This window comes from Nasonia vitripennis, chromosome 2, assembly GCF_009193385.2.
Source record: "Nasonia vitripennis strain AsymCx chromosome 2, Nvit_psr_1.1, whole genome shotgun sequence".
NCBI classification, from domain to species: Eukaryota; Metazoa; Arthropoda; class Insecta; order Hymenoptera; family Pteromalidae; genus Nasonia; species Nasonia vitripennis.
The window spans coordinates 1799406-1817036 of record NC_045758.1 but is presented as its reverse complement, the minus strand read 5'-3'; the positions used below and the strand labels follow the sequence as shown (position 1 = coordinate 1817036).

The 17631-nt window shown below is 43.9% G+C and overlaps 2 protein-coding genes across 8 annotated transcripts; one reads left to right on the top strand and one right to left on the bottom strand.

Moving 5' to 3' along the window:
- Positions 1-19: 19 nt before the first annotated feature.
- LOC100114907 (heat shock protein 68) lies at positions 20-2586 on the bottom strand. Its single transcript, XM_001599723.4, has 2 exons — positions 2285-2586; positions 20-2065 (listed from the first exon to the last, which is right to left on the bottom strand). The coding sequence occupies exons 1-2, from the start codon at positions 2566-2568 to the stop codon at positions 361-363; spliced, it is 1989 nt and encodes a 662-aa protein (XP_001599773.3). The 5' UTR covers positions 2569-2586; the 3' UTR covers positions 20-360.
- Positions 2587-2950: 364 nt separating this feature from the next.
- LOC100114862 (CD109 antigen) lies at positions 2951-17591 on the top strand. 7 transcript variants are annotated; one of them, XM_031923703.2, is made up of 25 exons: positions 2951-3336; positions 7300-7391; positions 7498-7693; positions 8863-9087; positions 9381-9631; positions 9769-9927; positions 10077-10251; positions 10422-10616; positions 10689-11045; positions 11124-11387; positions 11461-11515; positions 12756-12981; positions 13574-13691; positions 13770-13959; positions 14041-14201; positions 14278-14416; positions 14489-14607; positions 14678-14817; positions 14903-15122; positions 15426-15806; positions 15880-16032; positions 16110-16285; positions 16368-16539; positions 16618-16723; positions 16805-17102. In XM_031923703.2, the coding sequence occupies exons 2-25, from the start codon at positions 7333-7335 to the stop codon at positions 17011-17013; spliced, it is 4446 nt and encodes a 1481-aa protein (XP_031779563.1). In that variant the 5' UTR covers positions 2951-3336; positions 7300-7332; the 3' UTR covers positions 17014-17102. The 7 variants fall into 7 exon arrangements, with proteins under 7 accessions (XP_031779563.1, XP_031779562.1, XP_032453350.1 ...); XM_031923702.2 differs by lacking the exon at positions 2951-3336 and adding an exon at positions 4959-5237; XM_032597459.1 differs by lacking the exons at positions 2951-3336; positions 12756-12981 and adding exons at positions 4984-5237; positions 11943-12078 and having other exon boundaries at positions 16805-17584.
- Positions 17592-17631: the final 40 nt, after the last annotated feature.

Here is a 17631-nt window from a genome sequence, read left to right as displayed (position 1 = left end):
TCAATAATAAGACATTTGGTTTTATATAAAAAATGAAAAATTTATTTATCTATCTAACAAGTATCACACAAAATTTACAGAACCAGTTTTATAATCCATCTGTAATAAAATCAAACTGACAATTTTACAGAAAGTTAATAAAACTGATTACAGGACTTACTGTTTTTGCCCCCAGTAGGAAGACCAGAACAATAAGCCCTGACATGAAAACTTATTAACAGTCATTTTTTAATAAATTATCAGTCTCTTAGGAAAAAACTTGGTAATGCAGCTACTCCAGCAACCTATCACTTTTTCTTAAACTGCTTTGGGATGTTCAACTTCGGCAAAGCTATTTTCTTCAGCCTTGATGTCATTGGCTTAATCAACTTCTTCAACTGTTGGACCGGAGTAGTTATTACTCCCTTCACCCTGTCTGAATTGATTCCCGCAATCCTGGGGTCCAGATGCACCTCCGGTGTGGATCTTGGTCATGATCGGCGCACACTGTTTCTGCAGGTCCTCCAGTTTGTGTTTGTACTCATCCTTCTCGGCCAAGGTGTTGTTGTCGAGCCAGCGGATGGTCTCGTCGCACAAGCTCAGCACGCTATCCTTGTCGGATTGCGTGAGTTTGTCGCCGCTGTCCTGGACTGCTTGTTTAACCGAGAACACGTAGCTCTCGATCTGGTTGCGGGCAGAGACCTTCTCGCGCTGCTCTGCGTCCTGCGAGCGGTATCGCTCGGCGTCTGCCAGCATCCTGTCGATTTCCTCCCGCGACAGGCGTCCCTTGTCGTTGGTGATGCGAATGTTGTTGCTGCGACCGCTGGCAGTGTCTTTGGCAGTGACGTGCAGGATACCGTTGGCATCCATGTCGAAGGTGACATCGATCTTTGGCACGCCACGGGGCGCCGGTGCGATACCGCTGAGTTCGAAGCGACCAAGATGGTTGTTGTCCTTGGTCATGGCACGCTCACCCTCGAACACTTGGATGGTAACAGCCGGTTGGTTATCCGAGTACGTAGTGAAGGTCTGCGACTGTTTGCATGGAATGCGGGCGTTGCGCTCGATGATGTTGGTCATGACTCCTCCGGCGGTCTCGATGCCGAGGGACAGAGGTGCAACGTCTACCAGCAGAACGTCTTGGAGGGTTGAGTTCTTGCCGCCCTCGCCGGTCAGAATAGCTGCTTGCACTGCTGCGCCGTAGGCGACTGCCTCGTCGGGATTGATGGACAAGTTCAACTGCTTGCCACAGAAGAAGTTCTGCAGCATTGACTGGATCTTCGGGATTCGAGTTGAACCTCCTACGAGGACGACGTCATGGATCGATCGCTTATCCAACTTGGCGTCAGCCAAGGCCTTCTCCACTGGTTCGAGAGTGGAGCGGAACAGGTCAGCGCAGAGCTCCTCGAAGCGCGCCCTAGAGACCTTGGTGTAGAAATCAATGCCCTCAAAGAGTGCATCAATCTCAATCGAAGCCTCCGTGCTGGAAGACAGGGTACGCTTGGCACGTTCTGCCGCTGTTCTCAGACGTCGGAGGGCCCTTGGATTAGATTTGATGTTCTTCTTGTATTTCCTCTCAAATTCTTTGCAGAGGTGGTCAACAAGTCTCGAGTCGAAATCTTCGCCTCCGAGATGAGTGTCTCCCGCCGTGGCTTTCACCTCGAAGAGAGACCCTTCGTCGATGGTCAGGATGGACACGTCGAAGGTACCTCCGCCAAGATCGAAGATGAGAACGTTCTTCTCGCCTTTGAGATTTTTGTCGAGACCGTAGGCGAGCGCCGCGGCTGTCGGCTCGTTGATGATCCTGAGAACGTTGAGACCGGCGATCGCTCCAGCATCTTTGGTGGCCTGACGCTGCGAGTCGTTAAAGTACGCGGGCACTGTGACAACCGCGTCTTTCACCTTCTGGCCCAAAAACGCTTCGGCTGTTTCCTTCATTTTTGTCAGGACCATCGAGCTGATCTCCTCCGGATTGAACCTCTTCTTCTCGCCGCGGAACTCGACCTCGATCTTGGGCTTACCGCCTTCGTTGACGACTTTGAAGGGCCAGTGTTTGATGTCGTTTTGGATCTTCTCGTCGTCGAACCTGCAACAGAGAAAAGAATTGTACATTTAGTATATTGCAATACTTACACAATTTTTTTTGAGTAGTTTGAAAATAAAAAAAATATCGGAGTCGAGACATTTAAACACAGGTAAACAAAAGACAGCTGATCAAAGCGAGGTTATGTCAACTAGAGAATTTTTCTGCTAACTCGCGAAGAAAATTGAAACTGCCAAAACTGATTAGAAAATGAAAAAGTACCTTCTGCCGATAAGCCTCTTGGCGTCGAAGACTGTGTTAGCGGGGTTCATCGCCACCTGGTTCTTAGCAGCGTCGCCGATGAGGCGCTCCGTGTCCGTGAAGGTAACATAGCTGGGTGTCGTCCTGTTGCCCTGGTCGTTGGCGATGATTTCCACCTTTCCCTGTTGCCAAACTCCAACGCAGGAGTAGGTGGTTCCCAAGTCAATACCAATTGCAGGCATTTTGTTGTATGTGTTTCGGTTTACTTTCTCACTATCGAAGTTATTCGCTTGATCGTTTTTCATGTACTGGCGCTCTCCGCGGCGCGCTGCGCTTATATACCCGAGCCCGTCTGCTCGGTCGATACTGGAACATACTCGAATGGTCTTTCGCGCGCATTCTAGAATCTTCGCTTTTCCATTGGTTTCTATTGAGTTTTATTCTTTTCCGCGTGAATCTTTTTATTTTAAATTGGCAACTTGATCATCTTTGACTTTTAAGCCGTCGTTTGAGTCATCATTATCTCATCTTTTTTCAGTTTTACGGAAAAAATATAAGTATATTTTTGTCTAGCTCGTTCGTATACGATACGAATACGAGCGCTGCGCAGTCCTGACCTCTGTGGCATAGTCGAGAAACTTCTGCACGTATATACAAAGCATAATAAAGCATTTGAACGACATTTGTTTTTTGTTTACTCATTTTAGAGATTCGTATGTCGTTCATTCGTGACGCATAAAACAATGAATCTTGTATAATTATTGTGGGCTGCAGTACTCCACGTTATACCGTGGAAATCTCGAACGTCGTGGATCGTTGCCGACCTTTCCATGGCACATTCGAAAATATTCCGGAAACAACGACTGCCGAAACTGCAGTAAACAAACCTGCGGAAGCGTGTGCGTATCCCTAACCACAAAAATGTGTATTTTTAGAAAAAGTCTTTTGTAGTACGAATAAGCAGCTGCAAATAAACTGGATTCTATAGCTTTTACGAAGGGACGAGTCAAGGATGATGGGACAACGGTCGCAAAATAGGACGATCAATATTACCGGCGTTGGATACAGTTCGGGTAAGTTCGAGAAGTAATACGTTTATTTTCGTTTGCAAATAATCTTTGATTAAAGCAAACTGCGCATCACGCGAACTGTACCCAATTCCAAGGAAAAGATGTCCTTTGTCTTTAGAATTTGCAAATCTTGAAATCCTTATTGGGGTACTAAAATCGATGCATCGGGAACTGGGTAGAATCATCTTTCGACCAAAATAAACTCTGAGTCAGACATGCGCTTTGATACGTTTTTTGTCTGCGTTTACGTATTTTCCAAGATTCTTTAGATAGACTTTTACGTTGTTTTCGGTGATGATTTTGCTAAAAGATACGTAGGTATAATAAATACATGAGAAACTCATGTGCGGCCTTTTAAGAGTACTTTAAAATACAATTGTGTGTATGCGGAAGATAGGCATATTATCATAAGTACCTATACAGCGTGTTTATTTTTAGCTGAGACTGTTCTAATTAACGATCACGATAATTCTAATTAACGATCTGTTTTCACTTATGACGTACAAATATAATTAAGCACGTCGATAAAATTATAGCTACCTTATTAATACTGCTGGACGAATAACAAAATATCACGTCAATTTAGATGTAGTGGATTTTATTCGAAGGCATAACTTAATGGGTATATTTGAATTTTCCCGTAGGAAGTTTTCATAGAAAGTTATATCCGATTCCCATAATTTCCATACTTTCTCATACATTATTCTTCACACTATAACTCTTTCCATCATCGGTGTTTGCTCAGACTAATTGAGCAGCTCTTTGGGGCCAACAATTTACTTTAACTCATCTCTCGCGAAATTTTTTTTTTTTTTTTACAAAACGGTAAAAACCTAAGATTCCATATCATCAAAATTCACTCTCATAATCGCGTGTAATATCCCAGCGCTATGTAATGACAGGAACTCCTCCAGCAGAACGAGCAGCGAGTAGCTCAGACACAATCCATAAATTAAATGCCCTCGCGGTCCCTTCATGAGAAAAAAAGAGCATAAGGCCCACAATCAGCGAATCTCCCAAGCTCAACCGCTCGCGCGCGTGTGTGTGAGAAAGAAAAGACGAAGAAAAACGTATATACACACAGCGCACTGCAGCCGCGCGCGGTATCTAGATCAACGCATCAGAGTCGCGTAACGGTACACATAAGCCGTCTCTCGCGGGAGAAGTATACGTATACGTGTTTATTGTGCTTTCTGGTCCTTTTTTACCCCCGATCTCGTTTTCGGATTTTTTCGGATTAATAATTCTTCGACGCGACCGGTATGCGCATTATATGCAGCTAACGCCTGGATTACTTTAAAATCCTGGTCAGCGCTTACGGTGTTTCTGCATTAGCGATCGTTCATCGTACATCCTCCTCCATTCCCACACTTTCCCCCCCAACGAAGATCGCGAGGCAATAATTTCGCAAACGCGCAATTTCATTGAGAGCGGCGAATAGTCCCTCTCGTTCCATGCTTCGTAACAGACAGAGGCCGCATTTCTATCCACTTTGCCCTGCAGTCAGGTGGCTCGCGTGTCCGGGGCCCGCTCTTCTCTCGCGCGGCGTCGTCCCCTTCCTCTCCTGCATCAGCACGTCGCAGAGTGGAAGGAAAAGAGAGAGAGCACCGCAGCGCGAACGAGGAGCTGGAGAGTCTCCTGAGCCCACGCAGCAGTCGCGCACGGAGTTGCGCCGATCCCGGACTCATAGTGCGTGTTTTGTCGAATCGCTCTTATTCAGCCTCTGCGTGACCTTAAACTCGCGCGCTCGCGCCTTGGCCGGTATTCCCCAGTAGTGTGCATGTGTGTTCTCGGCCTACGCCGACAGCCTACTCTCGCTGCAGCCGATCGTCGCGAGCGAGTCTCTCCGCGCAAGGCTTGGCCCATTTCGGAGTAGTAATAAGGCGTCGCTCCGCTGCCGGCAGGTGAGTTCATCGACGATTATAAACGCGCGCTGCTCTGAGGTCCTTATTTTTCTCCTTTATTCGCTCGCTAAAATGTAAGTATCTCGCGAATTTAAAGATTCACTTACGCCGACGAGTGGAGGACGTAAACGCGCTCGTAAAGTGTGCTTTGAAATGCGGAGGGGAGAGAGAGGAGGCACACATCAGGTACACCGTTACACTCGTGATATGTTATTGTTGTTCTTTTTGACGGACACGTTTCACGCTCGCGGTAGACTATAACTTGTATACGACGGCTTTTACGGCCGGTTGTTATTTTGGAGAAATGGGACCGGACGCTTTTAGCCTCGCGCGCCTTGTTTGAACAAGGATTTTATCGCCGTGTGAGATATAGTGGCTTATATCCTTTGCGGTGTTTTTTGCCAATGAAGTCAGCGTCGGAAAATACAACGCTAATCAATATTCATGCACACGGACCGGGGAAAACAGCCGGACATGACTGAGGACTCGGCTGTTTTCGGAACGCGCGGCTTTTCCCAATAGCTCGCGACAGAAAACGCGCGGCTATATGAGTAATGCACGCGCGTGAATGAGCTCTATAAGGCGAGCGTCGAATTCTACGAACGACTCGACGCGCGAATTTCAATGAGTTCGCGTGAAAGCGCTTAAAAATATCTATTATAGCATAATAGCAAGATTTCGCTATGTTGGGGCGACAGACACAATATCGTCCTATTTTTTTTTTAACGGTATACCATAAAAGGAAAAGCACGTTTCTCTCTCTCTCTCTCTCTCTCCGGGGACTGTACACACGGAGAGTAGAGCTCACGGACTGTAGTAAAGTAGCGGAGCGAATTGGCATTGCTCTCGCGAGCGAGCGGCTACATGCTTCAGCGCTGCGCGGATGTCGTTTGTGTTTCTTTTCCGGGATTTGGATTTCCAGCGAATTTCTGCGCGCGGACATGAGATCGGCGAGATATTTTCGCGCGGTTCGGGAAAGTCGACTCGTTGGAGAAAAAAAAAAATTGGAGCGGGGGACGAGGAAAAAAAGACAACGATGTTTAACACGAGCGATTGAAATTTACGCAAGAGGAAGGAACAATCGCCGATGGTTGTTAACTTTGTGTAAACACGCTCTCGGCGCAATAAATTAGAAAGTGGGTCCTAATTGTTCTGTCGATCATCCGACGCTGTTCTAAAATCGATTTTCCATAAACACATTACTCTCAATCAAACCCTACACATACGAATCATCCGATCCGCAAACTTTCGAACCAGATCAAACACACTCGCGGCAAAAAACATTTTCGTAGCTCGCTTTCTCCCGCCCATACAGACAGTCCTGTGCGGTTGTTTTCTTCTGGCGCCCCGAGGCCGCGCGTATATAAGATGATGCCCACGCACATATCTCTCTCTCTCTCTCTCTCTCTCTCTCTCCGGCTCCACATCGCACATACATAATGCAGGTGCGAGTGTGTGCGTGAGCGCGACGAGGTGGAATCGAGATCGCGATTCAGTCGATCGCTTTGGTCATTCCGAGCGACGCGCATTTGCGCAACGTGCTTTACAGACTCGCGCTCTGTGTATTCGAGGCTTTTGTGAATACTTTCAGTGCGGCGTGTCGTTTCGTCGCGCGGTTAACGAGGATTTTTACCTGATTTTGTGCTGTGCTACTGCGACGTTTTGAAAGTGGTATTATAACGTGCGGCTGTTATACGTACATACCGAGAATTGCGCGTAGTGTATATAAGTGGTTATTTAAGCAACTTAATTCGCTGCGCGCAGGAAAATAGCGTTGAAAAAATTGCACTATTCGTGTAATGACGACAGCGAAGTAGAGGATAACCGAGAGGAATAGAAACGCGAATCGCCGGGATTACCCAGAGAGCGTAGTTTCCTCAATAATAAAAGTCACTTTGGTTTTTCTATCTAATAATAATCGCGGAGATACCGGACAATCTCAAACCAAAGGTTACGACCGTTACTTTCGAAGGAAAAAAGTCACGCGATAACGAGCACGTCTAACTACACGTATTACGCGAGTGTCCAATAATAAACATTCGCGTTAACGTTCCTCTTCCAGACGCACATCGCCAGGCAAAATTCCGTCGCAAAGATGGACTGGTCACCTTGGCCCCTGCTGCTGCTCTTCTGCGGCCTGACTAGCGGACAATCGTAAGTGGACAATACTGTAATTGTAGTGCTGTTCCGACTATAAGTGATCGGCCCGTTTAGTTATACCCATAAGCATTGTTTACGCGCTCGATTGCGCTAATTGCAGAAGGTACTACTCGATCGTCGCGCCGAGAGTCGTCCGACCGAATTCCGAGTACCATGTAGCTGTGAGCATCGTCGGCGTGTCCGAGCCCACCACCACCTTCGTCGAGCTGTCCGGCCAGCTGGACAGCGGGGAGTCGTTCGCCGTGTCCGAGAACATCATCGTCGAGCCCTACGCCACCAGAGTCTTGTCTCTCGAGGTGAGTAATTTTTTTTTTTTTTTTTTTGCATGTAACAATACGCGCGACAACGACACACATATCTATGCGTTGAGGCGACGAAGAAAAAGCCGGAAGGTCAGCTATATGCGAGAAAGGCCGAAGAGAAAAGCTGCACTGCACCGCGCGAGATCCTTTTCTATTCTCTCTCTAGCTTCGACCTACATCCCGGCGCTGCAGTCGCGCTTCAATGCACGTGCATGTATGCGAGCAGGAGCGAAAATCATTCTAATTTTCGTCATTGTAATTAAGAAATCTCGCTCTGCTTTTAGCGACGGGAAAGCTGTGTGTTTGTGTGTGTGTGTGTGTATAGGTACTCTCGCGACGTATTGTGAAGGACTTTTTTACAGCCTTCGGCGGAATTTCACGTTACGATGCTTCTGAATGGCGCGGATTAAGTGCACGCTTCCTGACCCAGTTAGCGAACCAGCTGAAATCGTAATAGTAACAATAACGATCCCCATTGTTTTGCCGTCTCGCTTCGAATCAAAACTTGTTTCTCTGATGTTAAAAAAAAAAACAAACATTTTGATCGACAATTTTCACCATCGTTATGCAAACAAAAATTGTCCGGTATTATTCGACGATACCATCTTCGCGTGTGTACGCGTAGTTTCGCGAGTTAAATAACCACAGAAGATCAGCGCATTTTCCTGCGCAAAAAGAGAAATTACTCCCAACACCTGCGCCCAGCGATTTGCTACGATAAATCCATCGCGCAAAAACAGCTGCTCGCCGGACTCCGGTCTCGTAACAGCCGGTCACCATAATAATAATAATAATAATAACATAAATGCTTCAGTCGATCGGCTGCTGCAGAGCAGCGCAAATCGATCGGCGGCAGCGCATAAAAGTCGCATCGCCGTTACGGCACCGTTATCCCTCTGTGCGCTGACTCTTCGCGCGACAAAGTCATTCTTGCCCCCCCTCCTGCATGTATGCACGTTCGAAACCAAGAGATAATGGCCCATTACGTAATTTCATATAAAAGAACGGTTATTTCTGCCGCGGACACGTGTGCGTGCGCGCGCGCAATTACTTGGGATTTTTTTTTGTTATTTAAGAGGATGAACGCGCTGCGTATACATATAGGTATACTCCTTGTGGTTATGGTAAACCTCGGCTGTTCTCAATATACGTGACGATTTCAGATCGGCGATACGGGACCGGGCAGGTACCGGCTTCTGGCTCGAGGTATCTCCGGCTACGAGTTCGTCAACTCGACGGAGCTCGACTACGCGCACAAGAGCTACTCGGTCTTCGTCCAAACGGACAGGTCTGTCTACAAGCCCGGCAGCAAGATACAGTTCCGTTGCATCGTCCTCGACTCCAGGCTCAGACCCACTGCCAACCGGCAGCTCGAGATCTACATTACGGTAGGTGCCATTGTGCTGTCCCTTTTGTGCTCCCGCGTGTTAATTTTTTTCTCGCGGCGTAATTTTATTTTTTTCCTTAAATAATTCACGTGAAGAGATACGCGCAGAGTTGCGCAACACCGCCTTTATGCATATCCTACAGAGGTGTGTTGAAATCCCTGCAGTATAGGCTTGGATTCCGTAAAAAAGCTTACACCTGTAACGTAGAAGCGTATATAATATACAATCTTCACAATAGTATGGAAACTAACGCGATCGGTATTTCTCATCTCCGATGAAACATTCACACACAGGACGGCCAAGGCAACAGAATAAAACAATGGGAGCGGCCGCGGTTGCATCAGGGCATATTCAACGGCGAGCTGGAGCTGTCCCAGTCACCGGTTTTGGGCGACTGGGAGATCGTCGCCGAGATCGGCGGCCAGACCTTCAAGAAGGCTATCCAAGTGGCCGAATACGTTCTGCCCAAGTTCGAGGTGACCATCGACTCGCCCCCGCACGCGACCTTCAAGGAAGGAAAGATCACCGTGCTCGTGCACGCCAAGTAATACAAGCTCATTTGCATTACGCTTGCGTCACTGATTCTTTTTTTTTTTTTTTTTTTTTTTTCATCGAAAAGAAAAAGTGAAAGCGCAGTCGCGCATATTAAATTTCATCATGGAACGATGAATTTGCCCGCAGATACACTTACGGAAAGCCGGTAAAGGGCGAAGCCACGATCACCGCTTTCCCCGACATTTACTCGGGAGTACTGCAGCCGATCTACTCGCCGCCCATAAGGAAGACCGTAAACATCGACGGCAAAACCACCGTGGACTTCGACATCGCCAACGATCTCAAGTACGTGTATAAATAACGTAATCGACGAGGAAAAAGCGCTTCTTATAATTGATGCGTCGAGATTAGATAATTTTAATAGCTCTCGAAGGCCTATTACTTGCTGTAAGAGCGTTTTTCCGGTGTGTTTTACATTTTTTCTTCACAAACAGGGTAAAGGATGACGACTACAAGCGGCCGGTAGTGATCGAGGTCGCCGTGGAGGAAGCCGTCACGGGAAGAAGACAGAATAACTCCATGCAAATAACCCTTCATAAGCACAAGTACACGATGGAGCTACTGAGAACCGCCGAGTATTATAAGCCCGGACTCAAGTACACCGCCTTTGTGAGTCCCTATTCAGTATATTCTTTCCCTTGGAATTAAATTTCACGTTTTTAGTCTTGCGCAGTTAACTAAATTGTCTGCGCGCCCCATCACTATTAGTTGCGAGATTACGGCTCGCGATGATGATTATTCTAATTGTGTAACGTTGTCATCTCGCGCACATTTTTCAGTTGAAAGTGACTTATCACGATGGCTCGCCTGTGGTCGATAACACGAACCCTGTGCATATATCCTACGGTTACACCTACAACTCCGAAGATTTGCACAACATTACTAGGATGCTGGACAAGAATGGCATGGTCGAACTGGACTTTTACCCGCCGCTGTCAATGCCGGACAAGATTTTCCGACCTCTCAGGATAGAGGTAATTCGTCTTGGTTTTTTATTTATTTTTGTCTAAAAAAAGGCTAGCTTTGACAAAATCGATGTAACGTAGGCGCAATACCTGAACCTTCACGAATGGTTCCCATCGACCAACCCGGCCACGTCTCGAAGCGAGTCGTACATCCAAGCGATGCTTCGTACGGACAAGCCCAAGGTTAACGAGTACGTCGAAATCGAAGTGAATTCAACACACCCACTGAAGTATCTCAGTTACCAAATTCTTGGACGTGGCGATGTGCTCAACGCCGCCTCGATACAAATCTCCGATCGTTACACTGCGACGTTTAAATTTCTGGCTACGTACGTCATGGCTCCGATCGCTCACGTGGTAGTCTACTACGTAAGGGAAGACAGCGAATTGGTCGCAGACTCCTTGGACGTGGAACTGGAGGGAACCTTGCAAAACTTTGTATGTAGATTTTTATTTATTTTTATGCAATCAGAGTGACGGTGCATTTTGCGAACAGCCTTTGTTTTGCATCCAAAGGTTGACATTAAGCCGGTATCGGATGAAGTCGGACCTGGAGACAACATCGACTTGACGATAACCGCCAAGCCGAACTCGTACGTCGGTCTTCTAGGTGTCGATCAGAGGTCCCTTCTGCTGAAATCCGGCAACGACATCACCTACGATCAAGTGCGCAAAGAGCTGATGTCGTACGACGTGAATGACGCGGCTTTCTACGACCAAGAAGATTACGAGCATTCATGGATCAGACCTGGCTCAGCGAATGCTGATGAAGTTTTCCGCGTAAGTATTGACAACTTTGTATACGAAAACAATGCATACGTAATTGTCGTATAAAATGTAATATTCACGATAGAAAACTGGTACCGTCGTCCTGACCAACGGCTACGTCCACAAGAATCCTCAACTGAGTACGTATACGAAAACGCTTGCTATCAATTTAATGCATTCAAACATATATTAGACTACTAATGCAGCAAATCACATATTACTTATTCATGCTAAATTCATCAAGCAACCATCATTTCTGATTCGAGTATACTGCAATTAGATTCTAGATTGTAACAAGAATTATCACTTAAAGATAAACGTACGACTGCGAATTTCTGCAGATTAAGGTGAAGGATACCTTCATTGATCACATAATTTAAGATAAATATTAAAATACGACTGACAAAAATAACACTTTACATAATACTTCAAAAAATATACAAGAGCCTTAGTTTTCGACTCCGTTGTAATGTTTATGAAAAAATCGAGTTTCAAGAATTAGCAAAACAAAGTAAATCATCAGTCACGGCTTCGATCATTCATTAATAAGGCTTGTATATTGCATAGTATACTACCGAAATAGTCTGGATTCAGTGATGTTTTCCGCCGCCGTAAGTGAGAGTGCGGCCACATACTCCCCCGAAGCCCTGAAAGTTCGCAAGAATTTCCCCGAAACTTGGATCTGGGAGACGGTCGACATGCGGTAAATCTAAATTTCCCCTTACTCATTCTCTCGTCTTCTATGCTCTTGTCATCTTTCATCATGAAATTTCATGGGTTTTCCATCCGAGCTTATGTACGCACGCTGTCGGGCTTCTGGTTGCGGTAGCACCAGTAGATTTTTTAACGAAAGGATGGTGCTGGTAGTATGTTAACTCTTAATTAACGATTAATGATTAATTCCAACAGCTATTGTAAATATTGATTTCACTGGTTAATACAACGGATGATTGTGTGGTATTTAAAAGTACTAATAATAATGTTCAAAAGATTGTATTGTTACATTGAAATGGCCAAAAAAGGATAGAAGCTTGTTAAAAATAAGTTATCACATTGCACCGCGTGCAAGTAGGCGCGTTTTTAAACCATAAATCAACCTTGAGGCTGCTCATTTACGTATATAACTCCAACAGCATTACGAGCACAAGGGCTGACAAAGTAGATACACGGAAGCCTTCATAAATCATAATCCTTCTTTGGCAATCCTGTCGAGTCATTTGTGCATATAGTACAAGATTAAGCTGTACATTATCGAGAGAACGTGTACGTGCCGCTATTTTCGAAAATTAAAAGATTAAAAAATAGACGAGTATAGCGAAATCGTACACAGTGTATATCGAGAGAGACAAGGTCGGTAAGGATTGGAGTTGGTCGTTGCAGCATATCCGGAGGAGGAAGGCGATAGGTTAAAGAATCCGGCTCAGGGGATCTCGATCTCGACACTCAGGCCGGACATCGGTCCGCCCGTGAAGCACAGATTTGCAACGAGGCCTGCTTGGGCAGGTCGCTACGCCTTCTCTTACGTGCCGCTCCTCCCCTGGAGGCCCCGTGTTTTCCTTATGCATGACATCTCAGACACTTGGCTTTTTTCAAACATGTCTTCAGGGTATTTACGCATTATCTCTTCTTCTTTGATTAATCTTGTATTATTTATATTTTATTGCTGATTGTTATTTCTTGCTGTGTAAATGCCCGCGAAAAAGGGACAAATTTTGATTTTTGGAATTGATTGTTACGGGTATGCATTCGTGGATTTTAGAGATAATTTTATTATTTTTTGTTAATATATATGTGTATATTTGTTACATTTTCACGCACACGAGATCAGTGCTTGTGTACACATCATTGGGTTCATGCTCCATGATTATTTCATTGATCTATACATGAGTATAATTTTTTGTAAATATATTAAGACTTTCTTAGATAAGCTAAAAAATTGTTTCTCATTACAAACGATTAAAGCAATTCTCATTAATTATGAAACAATTTTTTCAAATAATTGCAATGGTTAAGATAACACTTCTTTTTTATTTGTAATTATAAGTAGCACTTTAAATTCTTATTTAAAAATTACAGATAATGTAAATTGTATCTTTCTCAAATTTTCTCCTACATTCTTCTTTTACGTTCATCTTTATTGGTGTATATCGGTTCGATTCTACGCATCGATGTCAATAATGATTCGTCAATTTAAATAGGTACGAGGGAAAAACTGTGATCCGAAGAACGGTACCGGATACCATTACGTCTTGGGTTCTGACTGGTTTTTCAGTCGATCCTGCTTTTGGACTGGGTCTGATCGAAGCTCCCAGAAAGGTAGGCAGCGCAGAAACTATGTTTTTTTCTACCAATTTTAATCGGAGAAACCATTAATCTAACTTTTTCGTTATCCAGCTGAGAGTATTCAAGCCTTTCTTCCTGTCAATGAATCTGCCTTATTCCGTGATCCGAGGAGAAATCGTCGCGATTCCAATCGTTGTCTTCAACTACATGAGCAAAGACTTGAACGTCGAAGTCGTGTTGGAAAATAATGGAGACTTTGAGTTCGCGGAAGTATCTAACGAAGTTCACGACAACACCAAACGTACGTATCGTCTCGGTGAAGTAAAGCGGACTAATGATTAACACTGAAAAAATTTATTTTTCAAAACGTTACGAATTGCAGGTTTGGAGCTGTACAGAACGAAAAAAATATTCGTTAAAGCCAACTCAGCAGAAAGTGTTGCCTTCATGATTGTTCCCACGAAATTGAATCATATTACGATTAAGGCTAAAGCAACAAGCGTAATGGCCGGTGATAGCGTTGAATATCCTCTTCTTGTCAAGGTAAAAAATAAGTCTTTTATTTAATATACCGAGACATATAAGAGCAGCTTTTAATTTCCTAAATGGATTTCAACAGGCTGAAGGAGAGACTCAGTACAGGAATAAAGTAGTTTTCGTTGATCTGAGGGATACAGATTCAATGAAGACAAACGTTACCGTGGATATCCCGAAACACTTTGTTTCGGATTCGGAATATGTCGAGGTGTCGGCCGTAGGTAAGAAAAGGTCATACATTTTTTTTTAATTTTTGCATCGTTGCAACTATTCAATTGCGACATTTTTTATAGGTGACATCTTGGGACCAAGCATACCCAACCTCTCGAAACTGATAAAAATGCCATTCGGATGCGGTGAACAAAACATGCTTAACTTTGTGCCAAATATTGTGATTTTAGATTACTTAAAGGTACGCACATAAACTGTAATTTTATAAATTATGATGAACGTTTTGTTATCAACCATTTGTCCATTTACAGAACACAAATCAATTATCCCCAGCAATAGAGAGTAAATCTATCCGTTATCTCGAGACTGGATACCAACAAGAATTGACGTACAGGCATACAGATGGATCCTTCAGTGCTTTTGGAAAAACCGATCCAAGTGGTAGCACATGGTTAGTCGAGACTAAACTTGCTACTTTTTCGCTGCTAATTGCATCGAATCATTCATTAACCCACTTAAATTTTTTTGCAAACCAGGCTCACAGCGTTCGTCGCAAAATCTTTCAAGCAAGCCGAGAAGTACATCACGGTGGAGGAAAAAATTATTGCGGACGCACTGAAATGGCTTGCCGAAAAACAAGCGCCTAACGGAAGTTTTCCGGAAGTTGGAACCGTCAGTCATCGTGATATGCAAGGCGGAGCGGCCAAGGGTCTCGCTCTAACGGCTTACGTACTCAGCGCGTTTCTAGAAGTCGAGGTACACGCCATAAGCCGTATCGGTTATACTTAATTGTTTTTTTATAAGTGCATTCGGCTCTGCGCGGCTCGCTTTAAACGATGTATCGTTAAGGCAGTATACAATTAACTCGGGGCAATTAGGAAATGTTTTCGTGGCTATCATACCTTTACTTGGAGAAAAATTGATGGGTGATGTAGATATCTACAAACCGGTTATTAAGAAAATAGTTTACTTTGAGCAGCATTGAAAATCGATTCCTCACTATCACTGTAACGGTTTTTCGAAATTCTCATCACCAAAAAATAATGATACTCCTTGCAGAACATCGAGGGTCGGTACCGTAACGTGATTTACAAGGGAGTGGACTACGTGGTGCGTAACATGCAGGGCATCGACGATAACTACGCTCTGAGCATCTGCACGTACGTTCTGAGCTTAGCGCGGAATGCCTACGAGGACGAGGCTTTCAGACTACTGGATTCCAAAGCCACGACCAAGGACGAGCAGAAGTGGTGGAGCAAGCCGATACCCGAGGATGACAAGAAGAATCCCTGGTTCTCGCTCTCGAGGACGGTCGACGTCGAGATGACTTCCTACGCGCTGTTGGCATATCTCAGAAGGAATCAATTGTCTGATGCTGCGGCTATCATGAAGTGGCTTGTTAAGCAGAGGAACGCTGAGGGCGGATTTGCCTCTACGCAGGTTTGTTATTTTGTTTTTAACGAAATTTTTCAAAATTCCATTTTTATTAAAATTGTTCTTGGTGTTGATTCAGGATACTGTTGTTGGATTGTATGCTCTGGCGAAATTGGGCGAAAAATTAAGAACGAATGTGTATGACGTACAAGTGAGGATAACGACTGACGTCGGAGAATCCAAGGAAATTAACATTAACTCTAGAAACTTCATGATTGTGCAAAAACACTTGGTGGGTGAGATTTCCTTCAAGCGTCATTGAGTCGCCAGTGTAATTTCAAACAATTATAATTTGAATTTTTTCTGCAGCTTCTCAGTAGAACACGCGCGATCAACATTACTGCAACCGGAACTGGCTTCGCTCTTGTGCAAGTCGCGTCTCGCTATAATCTCAATGTAACCGGAGCATTTCCACTTTTCACTTTAGATCCTCAGGTCGACAAGATTTCTACCAATGACCACCTGCAACTTTCGATCTGTTCTGGGTAAGCTGATTAGATACATTTTGCAACGTATTTATTTAAACTATTTTTGAAGTGAGTTAATTAACTTTTTTCTTTTGATTAGATTTATCCCAACAAAAGAAGCTAATGAGAGCAACATGGCTGTTATGGAAGTCAGCTTTCCATCAGGTTTTACCGTTGATCAAGATGCTTTGCCAAGTTTAGAGTTGTCGCAGAATGTCAAGAGAGTAGAAACTAAAAACGGCGACACGATGGTCGTTTTGTACTTTGACAAGGTTCGTGCGCTTTTAAATGACTAGAACTTATGCAATAGAAGCTCATATTACAAAAATATGACATTATTTGTCTTTCAGATGGTCCACGATAAGTCATACTGTCCAACCGTTTCCGCTTATAGGACGCACAAAGTAGCCAAGCAGAAGCCAGTTCCTGTATCAATTTACGATTACTACGATTCATGTAAGTTATTTCAATATAAATGTGAGACAGTCTTTTTCACGATAAAGTGATCAATTTATCGTTTCTTTTCTTTTTATTCAGCGAGGCGAGCGCGAGTATTTTACGAACCAAAGATGACGACGCTCTGCGATATTTGCGAGGACGAGCAATGCGGCGACGTTTGCAGCATAAAGGCCGGCAAGCGCGAAGACGGAACCTTGCCATCTGTCTCTTCCAGCTCAACAACTCTCGGGAACTTCGCGCTTATCCTCGCGTGCGCTTATTATATCGCCCTGAACTCTCGCCGTTAGGTTCTGTTATTTCAGAAGTCGCGAAAATTTTTAATACAGATCAATATTGTAAATTGTTTTTTTTTTTCGAACAAAATTATTATGAAAATCGAATAACTGGACGATTTCAAAAATTTTCTTCTAAAAAAATATGTATATTTTTATATTATTGTTGAGGGTATTATATTTTGTTGTACGCGACATACGCATTATTTATTGTTATTGAAAGCAATATTTATTTATAAGTGTAAACTCACGCGGCGTTATGTAAAACGAGTCGTAACCAAAGTGCTTCTTATTTATGCCAGAGATTGTACAAAAATATTCTTGGGATAGCAAACGTTTGTAGACTTGCCAATGAGCTTGAAATCGCTACGAGGACTTTATTAGGAAAACGTTAATTAATGATGCTTGATTTTATTATGAGTAATATATTACAGTCCTAACTAATACACATCAAATTAGAAATTCGTTAAGTAAAATATGATTTAGTTATGATGCGTTTACAGGTATATGTATATTGTATCTTTGTATGTATTTAAAGATGTTTTTAATGTTTAATCATCGTAATAAAATAGTGATAATATTTTTACAATTTACACACGAGTTGACTCATATTATTGAATGAAATTCATCACC